We start from the raw sequence: 18310 nt of genomic DNA, 5'->3' as shown, positions 1-18310 counted from the left end.
TCATCGAGTCTGTGGATAAGCCATCATCAGATGTAGTGTTAAACCTAGCAAACTCTTCACTCTGGAACAGATATTTCTGGCAATAGTCATGTACACTGTATCAGCTATGCTGTATTATTTTCTGGTGTTAAAACTGTTCTCAACATGGAATAGCCCCTCTTCAATTATCTGTAATTAAGTCATCCACACTTCATGTAATATACACCAGAATTTAGATGTTAATTTGGCTTACTACTTCCCCCCAAAATTCTTATTTTCATAAAGTTATTATGTTCAAAATAAAAACGGAATATATTAAGCAGAGTCTATTGCTTTAAATCTAAACTTTACTCAATAAGGTTAAAGGAAGAAAAGGAATCTTTAAGATTATGCCCTCCGCGGTAATTTGTGTTGCTTCTACGGATCAAAGTAAATGAATCCTATATAGAAGACTGAAGCCGAAATAAAACCATTTTTTAAATGTTTACATTAATTGGACATATAACAAACTGCCAAAAATGCACAATGTTTCTGCATATACATTTTGACTATGTTAGGAACATCCAAGGCACCTCAAGCACAAATTGAAATGGAAATGGTACTCTTGAGTTATAAAATTAAAAGACACCCCTGCGAGGATGGTTATATGCGTTTGTTCTTTTGGCCAGGAATCAAAAATAATCATTGGATATAAAAATCCCATTCACAATAACCATAAAAATTATGAAGTACTGAATTTAACAAGAATTATGTAGGGCCTATGGGAATAAATTGAACAAGAAATCTGCAAGACTTACACAAAGAAAACTGTAAAATTTTACAGAAAGACATAAAAGAATCTGTATAAGAGATGAGACATAGTATGCTCTTCGACGGGAAGAAACAATACTTCAAGAAGTAAATTTCCTTCCAAATTCCTCAGTAAATTTCAGTCCCGTTACAACCACAACACTATTATTTTGGCATTATTTTTAACTTGTCAAATTAGTAGTTTTTCAGAGGAAGTATAGCTTTGTAATAAGTATCAATAGATAAAATGGACCAGCTCTGGGTTCCAGTAATCCCACTTCGAAGAATTTAGGGGAAAAACTTAATAATTGCATCAAATATGAATATACAGGATGGCTTAATAGAGTTTCATTCATAATATTAAAACCTTCCCCCAAATAATCATAATGTCCATCAAGAGAGGACTGATTTAATAAACATGGTGCAGCCATACAATGAAATTCTATGCAACCATTAGACACTATGTCATAGAAACATGTTAGACGGCATCAAAAGATGTTCGCAAAATGTGCAGAAATCATATTATAAAACTTAATGTATGATACTATCTATTTCATGTACATGCATGTGAATTCCCAAGGAAACTGAAGGTTTAGTGATCATTTTGCTGACAGTGTGTATATCCAGGTGATGATATTAATAGAGACCTTTGCTTTTTATTACAGTTTATTATCTACTTTCCTATAATGGATAGAAATAAGTAATAAAAGCAATTCAGATTTAAAAATTGTAGACGCTTGAGAAAATTACGTGACAAATTTACCTGCTTTTACAAAGCAAATATAACAAACAGCTGGCAGTTACCTCCTCTCTCCTTTAATTGCCTTAATTTTCAAATGTAGAAACTCTGGACTGGAAGTTAAGAAATTTTTACAAAGTCTTATCATTAGTGACAAGTTCAGGACAAATCCAGAACTTCCCAGTCCCTGCTTCTGATGTAAATACTGACCTTTCACAATAACTGTAGAAATAATCTCTAAAAACAAAATGCAATGGCATATTTTAGTCCAAGGATTGCTTGCATTCAAAAGAAATACAGAACTGAGTAATTATTTTTAAATTATATTTGTTTGTAAGGTCATAGTCATGCATATTGTTTTTAGACATATATGATATAGCTGGCCTAATTTGATTCATAATTTTTATCAATTCAATTGTATGCTTGATTAAATAGAAAAAAAGAGAAACATTTTCATTAAGCCACATATATTTCCCAACCTTGAGGATCACAAATGTATTCAAACTCAAGCCTTTTGAATTGACCTTGAAATGCATCACAATTTTTATTTCAAACAAATACTAATCATCATTTTGCTGAGTATTCTGAAATATGTTCCACCTCATTAAAAGAACAAGTAAGATATGAAGGGCTGATATTTCCTTGGTTCTCAAAATCTCTCATAAAATCTAATTGTGCTCTTAATTCTCAGGATTACTATATACATTTTATTCAGAGCAGATTTTTGTTCTGAGCCAGAATTGAATTCATTCCCTAGTGGCGAAAGATGATTTATAACCAAGAAAAAGTAAATCATAATCTTCAGTTTATCCACAAGCCCTAATGATGCCGAAACACTGATAATTACTAATTGATTTCTAAATGATGTAGGCTGTTTTTCATATTATAGATTTTCCTGTATGTTCTATTTGTTTGACTTTTGTAAGTTTCCCAAAAGTCATCTGGGAAACTAGAGCGTGGACCATTAACAATTACTCTGTGAGATTACAAAGGAGGCAGGTCCATTCAAATTTTTAAACTTCTTCCTTTAACTCGAGAAAAACACAAAATAAATGGGATAGGAGACAGACTGGACTCTAATTCCAGTTCCAGCACTTCCTTGCTATAAAATAAAGGAGGGCTGTATTGTCTCAGTTCTAACATAAATCTTCTAACCCTCAGTTTACCCATCTGTAAAATGTGGTAATACACCTTATTTCATCAAGGCTTTAGAGAAGTAAATGGTAAGTCATTGAAAAATTCCATTTCATTTCATAAAAATATCTCAATAAATGGTAGTGATTCTTAGCAGTGTCATTAATCATAATAAAGTACACCCCAGTTACATGTCAAAGGTGCAATGCAATTTTTCAAATCCTGTTTTCCACTGACCTTTTTAAAAGTATTTGTTTACAAACTATCAAATGCTTAAAAGAACAAAGAGAATCCACATGCGCTTTGATATTGTTGATTCCATTCATATAAATTCAAAAGGACAGTCCCTGACTATATACACAGTCTCATACAGCAAATCCTTTTTGCATATTTTATATGATATTCATTTATACTAAACAAAAACCAAAAAACCCAGATACTTTATTAAAAAAAAAAAAGGCTTTCTGCTATTTCCCAACTACTGAAGACACACATTACAACCTCCTCAAGGGCAGGAACCTCCTATGTCTTATCTCTCTTTCCATCTCCCTCTCTGGGTCTCACTTTGTTTTTCTTTCTCTCTTTAAAGCCCAGCAGCGCAAGCAGCATTTAATTTCACCGGGTTGTGCTCCTGCCATGGTGGCACTATGCACTGAAACAACAGAACGGGAAACCCAGAGCTCTAGAATTGTGGGTTTTTTTTTTTTTAATGAGAACATAAACACTTAGGAGGTATTTTATCCAAATCTGGGGATTTTACAACCAGAGCACATTTATAACCTTTGCCACTTCGACTAAAGCATCCTAAGTAAAGAAAGTTCCATTACAACAAATTTCCACCTAAATGGTCTCCGTGATGATGATGATCACAGTCAGTTTGGAAAAATAACAAGATAAAGCCATTTTAAAATGCGGTTCTCAAAACTGGCTCATTAAATAGATAGAAAATTGGCCTCCAAAACCTAAAGTCTAAAATAAAGCAACTAATAAGTCCAAAGGAAATAATTTTTTTGTTTTCTATGTTGTTTGTAATTCTACAGATCTTTTCATCTGTAAACTTGGCAAGTACTTAAAATATCAGGACTTTCAGAATAACAAAGGTATCATTCTCTAATGAATTCTGTTAGAAAAATCGTTTGCCACAGAGGCATACTGCTGTGATTCAAGTAAACACTTATGAGCATTCTTCCAACACAGAAGCCAGATGCAAATTTACACAGCCTAGCAGATCAGCCCCATCAATGTCGAAAGAAAGTGTTGGCTTAACAGTGCTTGCCAGAGAAACGGTTCACACAGCTGACTGATCAGAGAACACTTCAAGAGTGTTCAGTCTATTAACTCAAACACTCATTTGGAAAAAATAAAAACCAGAAATTAGTATTTACAAAATAAGTCTTGAAATTTCTTTGTCCGTAGGTCAAAGAAAACAAACAGAAAAGGTACCTAAATTTCATTTTTTAGAGCACCCTGGCTTCAATAACAGCCTAAAACACAGAATGGTAATTTGATTTTGCAAGGCCCCTACTCACTTATATCTAAAACTTTTTTAACTTTTCTGCTTATTTTATGATATTCTTTAAAATGGTCTATAAATCATTTAAGATGAATATTTAAAATTTTTTTGAAAGATTTATAGTCAGTAAGATGTCAACACTCTCACAAAAATGAACAATATTTAAAGATGATCTTTGTATACATATTTTTTTAAAGCCAGCTGTTTATAGAGTCCTTGGTCAATTCAGTTAATTTGTAGCCCTAGGAAGCGGGAAGATTCAGTAATTATTTTAAAACAAATGCTCCCTCCTGGAAGGGATGAGTGGCACACTCCAGAAAAAGTTATTTTTCCCATGTTGATGCTTTAGACGTTCCAAGGTAGGAATAAACGGGGCAACAGTTACCTTTGAATTATCTATATTACAAGCCCTACCATCCAATATTTCCCATTAACAAAATAAAATGCAGAACAGAACAGGCTTTAATTTTCCATTATTATTCACTATATTCTCATGTTCACGGGATCAAGGTTTAAGTATGAGATAAAAAATTATAACTTTATATATATTTTTATCAAATATTCTTTAAATCTCTAATTTGGGGTATGTTTTATAACAAATATTACATATTGGACCATAAATAAACAGATACTCATTTACTGAGCAAGTCAAGTAGTGTGAGGTTCAACTCTCATGGTGCAACCATCATTTCAACCTAAAATAGTAAAATAGCAGAGTAAAAAGTGACTTTTAGATATGACTTATTTAATCAAAAGAGAGACATGTGAAAGTCAGCAGATAAACATTTTTTTTTAAATTCTGATTCAATGGTCTTGAACCAATTAGGCACTAAGTTACTGATCCATATGTAGAAGAGCAACATCAAGACGTTTAATCACTGAGACCTTAAATTTAAGCATATACTTCAAGAATTATAATTAGGCAGCCGTAAATAATTTGTAGGAAGCTATTTCAGTGGCATTCTTCCTACACGTTAAGTGTACCTTACTACTAGAACCACGAAACAAATAGCTATCTTCCTAAACAAGAAGGAATACTCATATCATATTTATCCTAAAATATATATATTAAAATATCAGTATTTCTGATCTCTTCAGGTATCTTAAAACTAAATAACCAATGCAAGTATTACTTATTCTTAGCATCAAACACTGCCCTAGGTGCTCATCCCTCCCCCCATTTCACAACCTTTTTAATACAGATTTATGATTATTTTCATCATTTGTGTCAAAAAAAAAAATCAGTGTGGAGGATCCAAAGGGTATTTTATCAACATAAAAATCCAACCTGGATGGTTGTTTTTCAACTCTCTCACACTTACCCTTAGTAAGCGCCCCCTGCCTTGGTTTTTTGTGAAGGTGCTTAAGACTCTCTCATCACGTCATAGCTCCTACTCAAGACACTGCAGCATCTCCTCTGCCCAGCTGTCAAGGTCTTATGCAACTCAGCTCCACCAGACACAGTCCTGCCCTACTAGGCACCCTGCCGTGCCTACCCAGTTATATGAGCCATGCACTCTTAGAAATCATACAATCCCTCTCGTCCTTCTTTCTACATTTTAAAACAGGATAAAAAAATATGGTGACCTAGGTCACTGGATTTTGGTGAACATTAAAGTGAAATATTGTCTGCCGGTCTGAATTTTGATTTTTGCAGTATTATTGTCGCCAATATGCAATGCCTTTCTCCATACTGTCTCCACCCCCACTGACTCTCCCACAGGACTGTTCTTATCTTCCATCCATTCGTGTAGCACGGATCCTTCTTGCTTAATCCAACTCTCCCTCTTCCGTGAGGTCTTCTCCAAATCCCACCTACTCTGACCACTTGGATCTTTATTGTCCCCAAAACCCATATTAATACTAGAGGACAGTCTGTGGTCAGATTCCTTGATTAGTGATTGTATTAGCTTCCACTTTCACGATAAAACCAATATTCCTCAAACAGTGGCCCCCAGATAGTACCTGTATCAGTCAAATAGACAGCTTTTATTTATTTTAATTTTTTAATGGAGGTCCTGGAGATTGAACACAGGATCTCCTCCCTGCTAATAAGCATGTGCTTTACCACTGAGCTATATTATCCTCCCCTTTCCCCCTTTTTTTAAAAAATGGAATACAGAGCTTTTAAACAAGCAGATTTCTGAACTCCATCCCAGACTTACTGAATCAGACTCTGGTCATAGGTCCTTCAAATACTAACATGAATATAAGACCCTGAGGATTCTGCTGCACAGTAAAGTCTGAGGACCACTGTAAAAACTTAGATCTCCACCTTTTATTTTGATTCTTCCACCACAAAGATACACCAGCCTCTCCTCACACCATCTGGGACACTCTTCTCACCCTCAGCCCTCACCTCCCCCTTCAGGCAATTAAGATTAATCTTGCTCGACTTGAGAGTGAGTCTTAGGTCCAGTGGAAGAACCATTTCATGCCCTTCCACAAAACAGCCTTGCTGGCGTGGTGCCGGTGAAGCAGCCTGGAATAAATTCTTCCTGGGAGCCTGACGCAGGGCAGTCCTTCCACTGCCCCTCCGACAACTCCATTCGCCCCGTATCTGTGGAGCTCCTACTAACTGTCGGGCGTGTGCGAGGCACTGGGGACGCAGACGGACACTGTCCCTGCGTTCACACACCTCAAAATCTCTGATATTTTTCCACAGATTATTCGTGGATCCCTTTTCTAAGATACATGCAGATTTCACCTTAAAAACTTCATTAATTGTTGCTCTGGTGTAAGGAAAAAAGTTATTTCATCTTCAATTGACTGAACAATTACTTCTAAGTTAAGACCTCTTGGCAGGTAAGCGGGCAGTAGGTGCCAAACGACAGAGCAAGGAAAATGAGACTTGGCAATAAAAATGCCACTAGAATGTTTACAAAATGAGCACCAGCAAGGATCAGTGGATTAAAGACACGTCCATATTTCTCCACATAAATAGGGACAGAATAATATAAGCCCACATCTCTCCTTGTTTAATAAAATATGTATTTTGTAAATAAAATGCACAACTGGAAGCAACACATAGAATTTGTGTTTGTACCTTTTAAAAACTCATAACTTTCTACTTTTTTATTCCTCTTTTAACTGTCCATTTCGAAGTATTTTTATGTCATCCAAAAATGTAAGTTGATTTTGGAAAAACTGAGTAATATCAAGATAGAAACAGAGTGAAAAGCAGCTGTGTAAATATGAGTCAAATTGATATGCAAAGTTTTAATAGTTTCCATTTATATGCTATTGAAACCCAGTTATCTACCTTATATATGACTTCTACTGTTAATAGTGCATAAGTAAAAATAAATGTTTATTTTCAAACAGTCTAAAGCTAAAATTATGACTAATAATCTCTAAAATATATTTTAAAATTCCCTTTTGAAAAAAAATGAGTAAACCAAAGTGCCAGCATACTCATGTTTATAAGATCACCAACAGGCATAGAAAAACACGCACCAGTTTACCCTGGTAGCAGAAGAGGTGTGTATTCTTTTTAAGAAAGCATTAAACTATAAAAATACTGACGGTCTGTTGAGTGAAAATGCAGACTACAACATTCTCTCTGCAAAATGACAAAGTACAATGGGTGAAGAATAGGTAAGCAGATAAGAACTAGGAGGCAACATAGGCAAACTAAAACACAGTTGTAATGATGTGATGGGGATGTGGATAACTTTTGCCTCTGATGTTTGTTGGTATTTTTAAATTGGTTTTGTCACCATGCACCACCAAACATAAATGAAAATGGTGATTAAGCACAAAATCCATTACTCCATGAGAAAATCTTCTTTTCTCAAGTTGCCTGGAGACAAAAGCACATCACCATTCTCTGCATCATCAAGGGTTCTCAGCTGGGGACACGTTCAACCCCCAGGGCTTTTTTGCCAATTTCTGGAGGCAGTTTTGGGTTTCACAACTGCGGGGGTACCTCTGGCATACAGTAGGTGGAGGCCAGGGATGCTGCTAAACGTCCTGCAATGCACATGACAGCAAAGAATTCTCTGGCCCCAAATGCCAAGAGCACTGATCACCAATGCACGATCACAGAACAAGCCAGTGCCCCACCCAGAAATGAGTCAGTACTCCCCACCACAACGTTAAGAAAAACACTTTCTCTGATTTACATTCTTATAGAAATTCCCAAGGGCATTCAACCATGAGGTGGGAGTGAAAACGCTAAAGCACACTTTCAGGTACTTCTAAAATATGAAACTTGAGTGATCTCACTCCCTTTCCTTCTCTTGCAGGGGAAGTGCACAGTCAGACCTTTATTTCACGCCACAGTCAAGCTTGCATTGTTCAGAGTCCTACAAAGCAACAGCAAAGGATCTGCCCTAAGAGTTAACCAAGAGAAACAGATTCATACACTGCCCATATCATGTGGCGCCACTGTTTAGACACAGATGAATAAGTAATTATTGAGATGTAATCTTTATAACGAACCACATTTATACTGTGCGGAGTAGAGGGAGTGAAGATCTGGGAAGAGAAGAAACAACACTCAACCACCTTTAAAAGAATTCTTTGCAGGAGTGGTTTATCAGAAATCACAAAAGTGCATTCTCAATTGGAAAAAAAAATTCAATTGAAAATGAGGTCTTAAAAATAAAAGACAGAAAAAGGGAAAGGGTCGTTTCACAAAGTGTCCACCCATAGCCCAAAACCATTGACACGGTTTACAGCTCCTGAACTTCATCAGCCCACGTTTTGTGACAATTATTGGCCTTAATGGTTCTATGACATTCTGCTAGAGCAACAGAAAAATTTTTAGACAACGTAACAACACCATTCATAATGAAAGAAATTATGATACAAGGAACATCCTCAACTCTTCAAGATCTTAAATAAGTCTTCCTTTATTGCTAGGTTTAAACTGTGCTCAACAGATGTAATATAAAGTATAAATTTCTCAAGGATAGAAACCACATCTTACATTCTACACACATTAAATAAAGCACTTATTTGAAAAAAAAAACCATGTTCCTGAAATTAGAATATTTTTTCAAGGTAGAGTGAGGAGTAACAGTAACATCTTTTAGAGAATGAGTTGATCTGATCCACCGTTTCCAAAAATAAAAATAAAAACAAATAACAGAGCAGAATCCTAAGGAATAAAAATGATTTTTTAAAAACGAGGACTTGCTACATCTAAAAGGGCAGTATAACCAGATGGCTGAGACCGAGGGATGTGAAGTCAGTCATTTGCTAGCTGTGTGACTTTAAATAAGTCACTTAAACTCTCTGGGCCTCAGTTTCTGTTTTGTAAACAGGTGGGTAGCAGCCATATCACTGTTTTAACAGGAGGATTGGATGAGACAATGTACATCAGTACAGTACCTACCCAAGTCAAGGGCTCAAGGAGCAGTAACTGGGATTACGTTTTAGATTAGTGTTACGATTGTGGAAAATGTTGGGCACTGTACAAGAGGAGGACAGGGGGAGGAGACAGGGAAGGAGACAACATAACCGCTTGCTAAAAGCGGGTAGGACAGCTTCCAGGCATAGTTTATTGGGAACTAAGCCTGGGTCAGTGAGTGTTCACACCCGCTTCACCATCCTCCCCATCCCACCCCACCCCACCCCACCTTACCTCCGGCTTTGTATCTGCAACCTGCTCCCTTCTAAGGGAAACTTCTCTAAATGCTATATGACCGCTTGGAGCCACTGCCCTCTCCCCACTTCACTCCAGATCCACACTTTTCAAAAGAGCTGTCTTCAACCACTGAAACTCGTCTTGCTGCGTTTACCAATGCGCCCCTGTTACCACACGTGGGAGACAGGTTCCAGAACGTACTTCAGTGGATCGCTGTGGCATGTGAGGCAGCTGACCACTTCCTTCCTTTTTAAACTCTCCTGTGCCTCAGCTTCAAAGACATTATCTGCAGGCTCTCCTCTGCACTCCCTGACTGCCGCTCAGCTGCTTAATTAATCTCCTTTGCGGGCTCCTGTTCCACGTTCCACCACTTAAATTACAGTGCTCACCAGGTCTCCGTTCTCAGCTGCCGTCTCACTTTCCCTTTTTAATTGTATCCATTCTGGGGGAGGGTATAGCTCAAGTGGCAGAGTGCATGCTTAGCATGCACGAGGCCCTGAGTTCAATCCCCAGTACCTCCTCTAAAAATAAGTGAATAAACCTAATTACTATCCCCCCCAAATCTACATAATTAATTGTATCCACTCATACAGTTGTAAGTACCACGTACATGCTGACAGTGTCCAAGTTCATCTCTCTAGTCATGACTTCTTACCTGGCTCTAGACCTATATTTTCCAGTCTCCATCCAGAGAGTCCATGTGTGGAGAAAAGTCAATGTTCTCCAAAGTGAACTATTTGCTCACACACCTCACTCCCCGCCCCACTCCCAACCTGGCTGCCCTTTCAGTGTTCTCCATCCGTATCAATAAAGGGTACCATCAGAAACTTAGGATTCATCAAGTTCTGTCGCTTCTGCCTTGTACATGCCCTGATTTTGCATCCTCTCCTTTACATCCCTGCCTCTGTTCGTAGTTCTTTCTGGACTTTTACAGTGGATTTCCATCTCATCTCTCAACCTGAGGTCTCGCTAACCCTCCATACTTGAAAAGCATCTTCCAGAAGTGGAATCTGTTCAAGCAATTCCTCTGTGGACATCCTTCCATGGGACCCCACAGCCCTTGGAGCAAAATTTAAACTTCAGCAGGCTACAAAAATGGTCTCTGTCATCTGATCGCCACCTGTGATCTCAATATCAATTCTTAACCACCTCCTCACGCTCACTCCCAAAGCCAGCCGTTTAAAGTCACATTGCAAATCCCTAATCCCACGTAATTCTGTTTTTTTTTCCCCCTGCTTGGAATATTTATCCACAGACCTCTAACCCCCATCTCCACCTAGTAACTTCTACATAATATCTCAGGACTCTGTATTCCCAATGCGCCCTGTGTATTTCTGATTTCAAAGGACTTAATATCCCTACACTGTGATTCTTTCTACATTGGTTGATCCAAATAGTAACCTAAAGAGTTCCTATGCTCTGTTTTTCCACATAGATGGTACCATGATTCGTGAATAATAATAAATGACTGCTCTGAAAATGAAGAGTTCACCCAGTATCTGTGGCATTCACCAGGAGTCAAACATCCCACCAACCACTGTGTACAGAGCAAAACCACACAGAGAGAGAGAGAGAGAGACTATAACCTTGTCTGCATGTATTTTGTACACATGAATTAGGAAGACAGAATATGGAACATATCAGGCAATGTGAAATATCAAACCACAAATGAATGGTGAAGCCAACAAGCGACAAAAGAGATACAGATCACTAAGTACTCAACCGGCTGCTCAGAAAAAGTTTTAGAGTAAATAGTTATGTTAAACATAAAAACAATGTAAGTGGGGGGGGTGTAGCTCAGTGGTAGAGCGCATGCTTAGCATGCACGAGGTCCTGGGTTCAATCCCAGCACCTCCATTAAAATAGATAGACAGATAGACCTGACTACCTCCTCTCCCCCACAAAACAATGTTTAAAAATAGAAAAAGAATCTCAGTGTGAAACAAAATTCATATTAAAAAATAAGTATACTAGGGCCCTAGTAGTTAACTCTAACTAAAGTAGAGTTAACAACAGCAAACACCTAGGTATTAAGTTTCCCAAGGTCAGGAGACAAATCAGTCTTGCTCACTGCTCTGTCCCTAAGGCCTAACACATGGCTGGATCATAGTAGCTGCTAAACAATATTTGTGTCGAATTGAATTTTCAACTGTGCAGCTGGTGATGCAAGAAAACATCTGGTTAAAAAAAAAAAAAGGCAGCCCTTTTCTCCCTTCGCCATTCCATAAGAAGGTAATTTGTGTATGTGTTTACTAGAACTCTTTCCTCCAAAGTGAAATATTGCTTCACTCGTTGGTTGGCAAATGTGTTGTTTCAAGAAGAAACAACTTTAAATGAAGAGAAATCTTTAAACGAAGAGAAAGTTATTTCAGTCCATAATCCTCAAGAGCCAATTTTGGATCTTAAAATGCACTTTTCATCAAAGAATCTTAACAAAAAGATTCCTGCCAATTTAACCAAGACATCTAAAAATGCTTCGCTCTACAGCCAAGCTTTCTGCTCAGGAACATTCTAATTGAGATCATGTTCTTCCAAAGATCTTCCATGAGGCCAGCAGTCACCTGAGTCACATGGCTCAGTTAGAGACCATCACCACCTTCCTAAGATCATGTAACTGCATGCCATTGAGGAATTCCGCATTTTTCTTACACTTATGTTGAATTTCCAAGTTTTCCTGGAATTTCTTTGGACCCAATAGAGCTATCATCACAAACCAAACCAGAGACATGTGTAACTTTGAGATGGAAGTGAATTTGGCATGTCCCTCCCATTTCAAACATAAGGAAACTGAGGTCATGTAATGGAAGCTACTGACCCCAGAATGCTCAGGGCAGCGGCTTAGAATGGACACTGGGTCTCCTTAGTGACAGCCAGTCCTTTACATACGCTGCATTGATGGAACACCAATACTTCCACCTGCATCACTTTATTAATTCTGGTAGCCACCTGAGATACACGAAATGGGATTACGACTCCCTCTTAACAGGCAAGGACATCAAGCCCCCTCAGACTGTGAATTCCCTCAGGTTGACTGAGCAGCAGAAGCAGAACTAGGATTCAATTCTATTATTGTCATTTACCAGGAGCACAGCATTGACATGGGCCTTTCTTCCTTTCGGTACCAATGACTCAATGACAACCTAAATGGCCTAATGCCTACCGTTCATCAAAGGAAGACTGGCTACTATAAAAGCAAGCAAGCTACAACTGCCAGAGGCTGCAGGCCACAAAGGATACGAAGGCAGAAGCATGTGTGTTAATCAATTTTGAGGTTTCACTTAAATAATCAATCAACGATTGTTTCACAACTGAATCTAATAGAAAGACCCCAACCAATTTAGACCTGTCGACAGTGGGCAAAATGCCACAGACATCTTCTTTCATTAGCACACCAGTGATGGAACTTCCCATCTGTTGCTTCACACCAAATAAATACACTTTAAAAATGGCGTATATCACAAAATTTTTCTTTGAAGGATTAATTTAAAAGCACTATGGTTGTTAATCATAAAAGTGCTAAATTTTTCAACAAGTAAAGCTGTGTCTGGACAAATCCACGTGTGTTAGCAGCAGGCTAAGAAGGGGACCTAGCATGGAATTTTAACACTTGGTTCTAATCATTAATGCTGCAGTCCTGGCCTATTTACAACCTGACATTTGTTTTTTGCACTTTCAACATCCCATGATTTTTCTGCAACAGTAAATAGCCTTAAGAGATAACACCTTGCCTTAGCTGGGTCTATATTTTGACTAGCAAGTCTTGGCATTGTGTCCAGCTCTGATACCTCTCCAAAATGCTGCATGCCAGTGAAAAATGAACAAAACTTAAGAAGAAGAAGAAAAAAAAAGCACTGCTACTCTAAGCCATTTTGGGATATAATAGGTCTAAGTTCTAAGCTAACCTACACATCTAAGTTCTATTGCAGCAACTTCTAATCATCTCATTGTCTCCTTAGATTCTAAATATTTCTTAATTTTGCCATAAAATCCCATTTTCATGACACTCTGAAGAGGAAGGCGACAAAATAAAATGTAGCAGAAGAAAAAGCATAAATAAATCAAAATTCAAATGAGAGGCCACACAGAACCACACCTGATTTCCATATCACTGTTTTTAGCAAAACAATTTACTCAACTACCTGGGACTTAGCAGGTACCCACATTAGGACATTTTGCATTTTTATGATAAAATTCAAACTATAAACTGACCAAAAAAAAAAAAAAACCTCCAAAATCCCACAGAAGTGAATATTTGCATATCTGAGAAGTTAAATAGTTTCCCAGGAGAGAAATATTCTGTATCTACACAGGAGTCTCAAAATGTGTGGGAAATCCGTGGTTCTGAGTCATCCAATAGTGTCTTGAGGCTGTTTATAGCCTATATCACAAAAAACTTTCCCAATAATTAAAACATAAGATAGATGTCATTTATAAACATAACTGAAATAGATGAACGTCCTCTGGAGTAGCTATAAGATGTTTCATAAGCTCGTGGTACCTCGAGATGATCACCTATCTTTGGACATTTTATAACAGGCTGGGCTGGTTATTTGAGCTTCCTCTGTATTTGAATTCTGGGATGATGAAAGTTTGTGAAGTGCTGAGAGCATGTCCACAACCCAGTATTTGGCTCTCTTGAGTGAATTAATAAATGTCCTAACTTTCAAGTCCTGATGGCAGGCTAACAACTGCTTTGCATAAAACTTTACACACGACACCTTCTTCTTTAATAGTGCATTCCATTTCTAGGCAGGACCGTACCATAATACAATCCTCTAAAATGTGCTGTGTGCTGTCAGGATTGAAAGTAATATTGGCATCTTACATTCAAGTGTGGCCTTTCTAGAGAGACTTTTCCCAAGGTGAAAACTTCAAAAACACAGAGGAGAAAAGTCACTGGAGAAATGGACCCAGTAAGCAGGGGTATCTGGGACACTTGTCATCGTCTTATGTGTCTACAGTGCCCCAACATGGGCAGCAGGGGGCGCTCCTGCATGAGGCAAACCCCCCACAAGTGTTCCCTGGAGGGGAACACGGAGGATTTTTCTCTTAACACTTGCCCCAGGTCCAAAGAGGTAGCCACTAACGAGTGCTGCTGTCCATAAATTGCACAAGCTTAGGACATGCGGTGAATAACATTGCAGAAGTGACCAGAGATGACACATGGGTCTGAGCCTGCTTTTTGAAAACAGGGTGGCCAATTTTTATTTTATGCATTTTGGCAGGCAGGAGGGGTTAAAGGAGCAGGTCTGAGGGTGGGGGATGGAGGTGCGGGGAGGGAGGTGGTTCGCCATCAGCTATAAAGAGGCCATCTCCAAAAGCAACAAGTGGACCTCAGAATCCTAGGATCGTTTATTTGGCCTCTTTGCTACAGTTTAGCTTGCAGGTTATAGCCTCCGTGAAATGTCGAATCAAAACCCTCCCCTCGCCCCTCCTCCGCGACGCCACCCCAAACCCAGAAAATCACTTGATGAAGCGGGTTTCCCACTGAACCTTAGGAAATGTGACTTCTGCAGGGGTTCTCCTGCATGTGGCTGCGCTTTGCAAGTGAACGTGTAATGCATTTTATTCCCTCTATGCCAAGTCCCAAGATTTTAAACCAGGCTGGAAAAAGCCTTAGGGACCAGAAAGAGCCAGCTCTGTAACCTCAAAGACAGTGGGTTCCAAAGCAAAATCCCCTGCTCTCACTGCCACTTCACACACATACTCACGCGCACCCCACCCCCACCGACTGGATTCTTTCTCCTTCCTGTCCCCAAATGAAGGTCTGCGGAGACACAGCCATAAACCTCAATACTCACCATATTGACTTCAGAAACCATATCAATGCTGGCAATGTCAATATTCATTCCCACGGCCACCGGGGGACCTGCAAACCAAAATGGCCAGCCACGTGATTTCTCAGAACTTCAGTCTTTCTTAGCAAAAGTAGTCCCGGGCACGGGAGACACTGTCCCAAATCCCTCCCCACGGCTCACCCTCAAATTCTTCACTCTGCTTTTTTTTTTTTTTTTTTTTTAAGGGTGACAGGTACTCCTCTGGGAAATGTTCTATTGAACCGACAAGCACGTGTCCGGATGGGTGAGGGATTCCAGCTTAGTCTACATATGTAGATGTCTCAGCGTGAGAATACACACAACTCACAAAAGCTCCGGGTATCAGGAGAGCCCCAGGGAATTTTATAGATGGTACTGAAACCCCCTCCTCATTCTTCCCACCCCCACTCTGTTCAGGTTTTAACCCTCTGAGCTTTGTTAGAGTCTAAAGCAAAATTAAATGGGTATTTTATCGGTGTATCTAAGGCTGCACCAAGAGAGGTCCCTGCCCCCCCACCTCCCCCGAACCCCCGCACCCTCCCCTACCCTCCACTGCCCCCTGCACTGAGGCTTCCCAGGACTGGATAATATCCAGACACCAGCCACGTTAAATCACGGCCAGAACTCTTCCAAAGTAGGCGGGCACAGGGGGTTAATGCCACTTCTCAACCAAACAGTCTGCACATCTTGTCCTCAAAAATGTTCACGATGGCCTTCAGTAAGCCAGGTTCACTGGGCACATCATTAAGTAAACTTAGGAGGTTTGTATCTCAACAAGGCAAAGACAGTGAAGCAAAGGATTTAAGCAGTGAAGCTGAAGGACAGCAGTCACCAATACAAGCTGGGGGGGTGGGGTGGGGGGTGTCCTCTCTGAAAGACCATCTAAGTGCTGGATAGGGACAAACCGCCTTAAGTTTGGGTCCGTTTCTCAATATGGTAACACAGAGACACGTTCAGAACACCACATGCAACCCACAATGAGGGAAAGAGAAGACAGCGCACAAAGCTCAAAAGACATTTGGGCTGTAGCTTATTTCCAAGGGAACTCCATTACCTCCAAAATCTGGTCTCAGCCGAATATCATAGCCTTTCAGGAGTCTATCCACCGTCTCTTTAACCAGCGACATATTACTAGGGTCATTGACACTAAAGAGAGAAAAGACAATAAACAGGCATCAATAAGACAGCAGGCACAGCGTCTTCAGCATCTATCTCATCCTCACTACAGATCCCTGCTCACAGAGGTATGCAGGCAGAGCCCTTCAAAGTGAGAAACGGAAAAGAAACGAAAGACACACTTACCTCTGCGCACAGACAGCGGCGATTATTAAGGGGAATGACCAAATCCCAAAGTAGCCCTTTTTCCGGACTCTCCACATCCCTTTAGTTTTGGATGGGATTGAGGGTTTCACTGAAGAGAGGAGATCCAACTTAGTCTGCCCAGTGCAGTAATTCTAATGTGAGGCGCATGCGCACGGCGTACCAAAACATCAAAGGGGCAGCAGCGGTTGCCTGGGACCGAGATTTTCTTGTTAAAGGAAAAAAAAATTAAAGGGGAAAAAAGAAAAAACATATATATCCATAATATATACGTATTTGAATAATATAGTAAAGTCACCCCACAGGAGGAAGCCAGAGTAAAATCTTTGTTGTTCTTTCTTTAAGGCAAAAACAACGAAAGCGTCTGGTAAGTTTCGGTAGTTGCAGGAGGCAGCTTTGCACCTCGCGGGTTGTGGGGTTTGGGGGTGCGTGTGTGTGTGTCTTCTCTTAAATATGCAAAACCAGATTAGGAATGTAAGGTCTAGCAGGTGTGTAGTGCTAGGGGAAGATGGGTGCCCAGGAGCCCACTTCTGGTCTCGGCAAGCGGCAAAGAGAGGAGTCTGAACTTTATTTCCATGGCATCCCCTGCCTCGGGCGAGATGGGTGCTGGAGGTGGGGGTTGTGCGGCTGGGGGAGGGTAGGGGACAGTGGGAGCAGGAGTCGAAGGCGGGGGGAGGGAAGAAACCAATGGGAGGAGTGCTAAGCAATGCGTTGGATTTGGGGCCGGGAGTGGAGTGGGGAGGTAGCGTGGAGAATAAGAAGGACACGGAAAAATAAGGAAAAGAAAGAAAAGAATAAAATGAAGCTTGGTCTTTCATAGGAGGCAAGGAGCAAGCTTTTCTTCACTACTCACGGGCGATTTCTTTCTCCTCCTCCTCCTCACCCTATGCCCCCTATTCCCAGAGAAGAAAACCTCGGGGTCCCGGTTTCTCGCCGTGTGACGTGCCTGACCCGCGAGTCCGGATTATTTATAGCAGGAGGTGGTGGGGGCGGGCGAGGGGAGCAGAAAGGCAGCGCTGTCTCTCCAGGTTTAGGTCTGCTGCTGCACTGGGAAATTATGAGTAGGAAGGGTGGGGTTTGGATGCGGGGTGATGGGACGCAGGGGCCTGGGGGTGCTCGGGGCGAGAGGGAGGCTCCCGCGGCGACCGCGTGCAGGAAGGGCGGGCGGCCGGGCGGGACGCGCCCGGCCGGCCCCCACGCCCCCTCAGCGCACGCGCACAGGCGCGCGCACGTGCGGCCCCCTCCGCGCCCGCCCGCCGCGCGCCCCTCCTTACCTCGCAGGCCTGAGCTCGCCGCCCCCTCCCGCCGCGCGGCGCTGGCGTCCCCGGCCCCTCGGCCCCTCGGCCGCGGCCGCGGTGGGCGGGCGGCGAGGACGGACACCTGGCGGTGCCTCGGCGCGCACAAAGCCCTAGCAGTCCCTAGAAGGC

At 40.7% G+C, this 18310-nt stretch overlaps 1 protein-coding gene across 2 annotated transcripts in view; it reads right to left on the bottom strand.

Annotated features, from left to right (window-relative positions):
* The window catches only part of GABRB2 (gamma-aminobutyric acid type A receptor subunit beta2), a 197605-nt gene extending 179735 nt beyond the window's left edge, over positions 1-17870 (bottom strand). For both annotated transcript variants that reach the window (XM_072947274.1, XM_072947275.1), the window contains exons 1-4: positions 17737-17870; positions 16866-17075; positions 16618-16709; positions 15549-15616 (exon numbers count right to left, since the gene is read on the bottom strand). In XM_072947274.1, the coding sequence (XP_072803375.1) occupies positions 15549-15616; positions 16618-16709; positions 16866-16942 (237 nt within the window). In that variant the 5' untranslated portion in view covers positions 16943-17075; positions 17737-17870. The remainder of the gene's footprint in view (positions 1-15548; positions 15617-16617; positions 16710-16865; positions 17076-17736) is intronic.
* Between the last annotated feature and the right edge of the window lie 440 nt (positions 17871-18310).

Source organism: Vicugna pacos, chromosome 22 (genome assembly GCF_048564905.1).
Source record: "Vicugna pacos chromosome 22, VicPac4, whole genome shotgun sequence".
In the NCBI taxonomy this organism is placed as follows: Eukaryota; Metazoa; Chordata; class Mammalia; order Artiodactyla; family Camelidae; genus Vicugna; species Vicugna pacos.
This window is presented reverse-complemented; position numbering and strand designations above follow the sequence as displayed.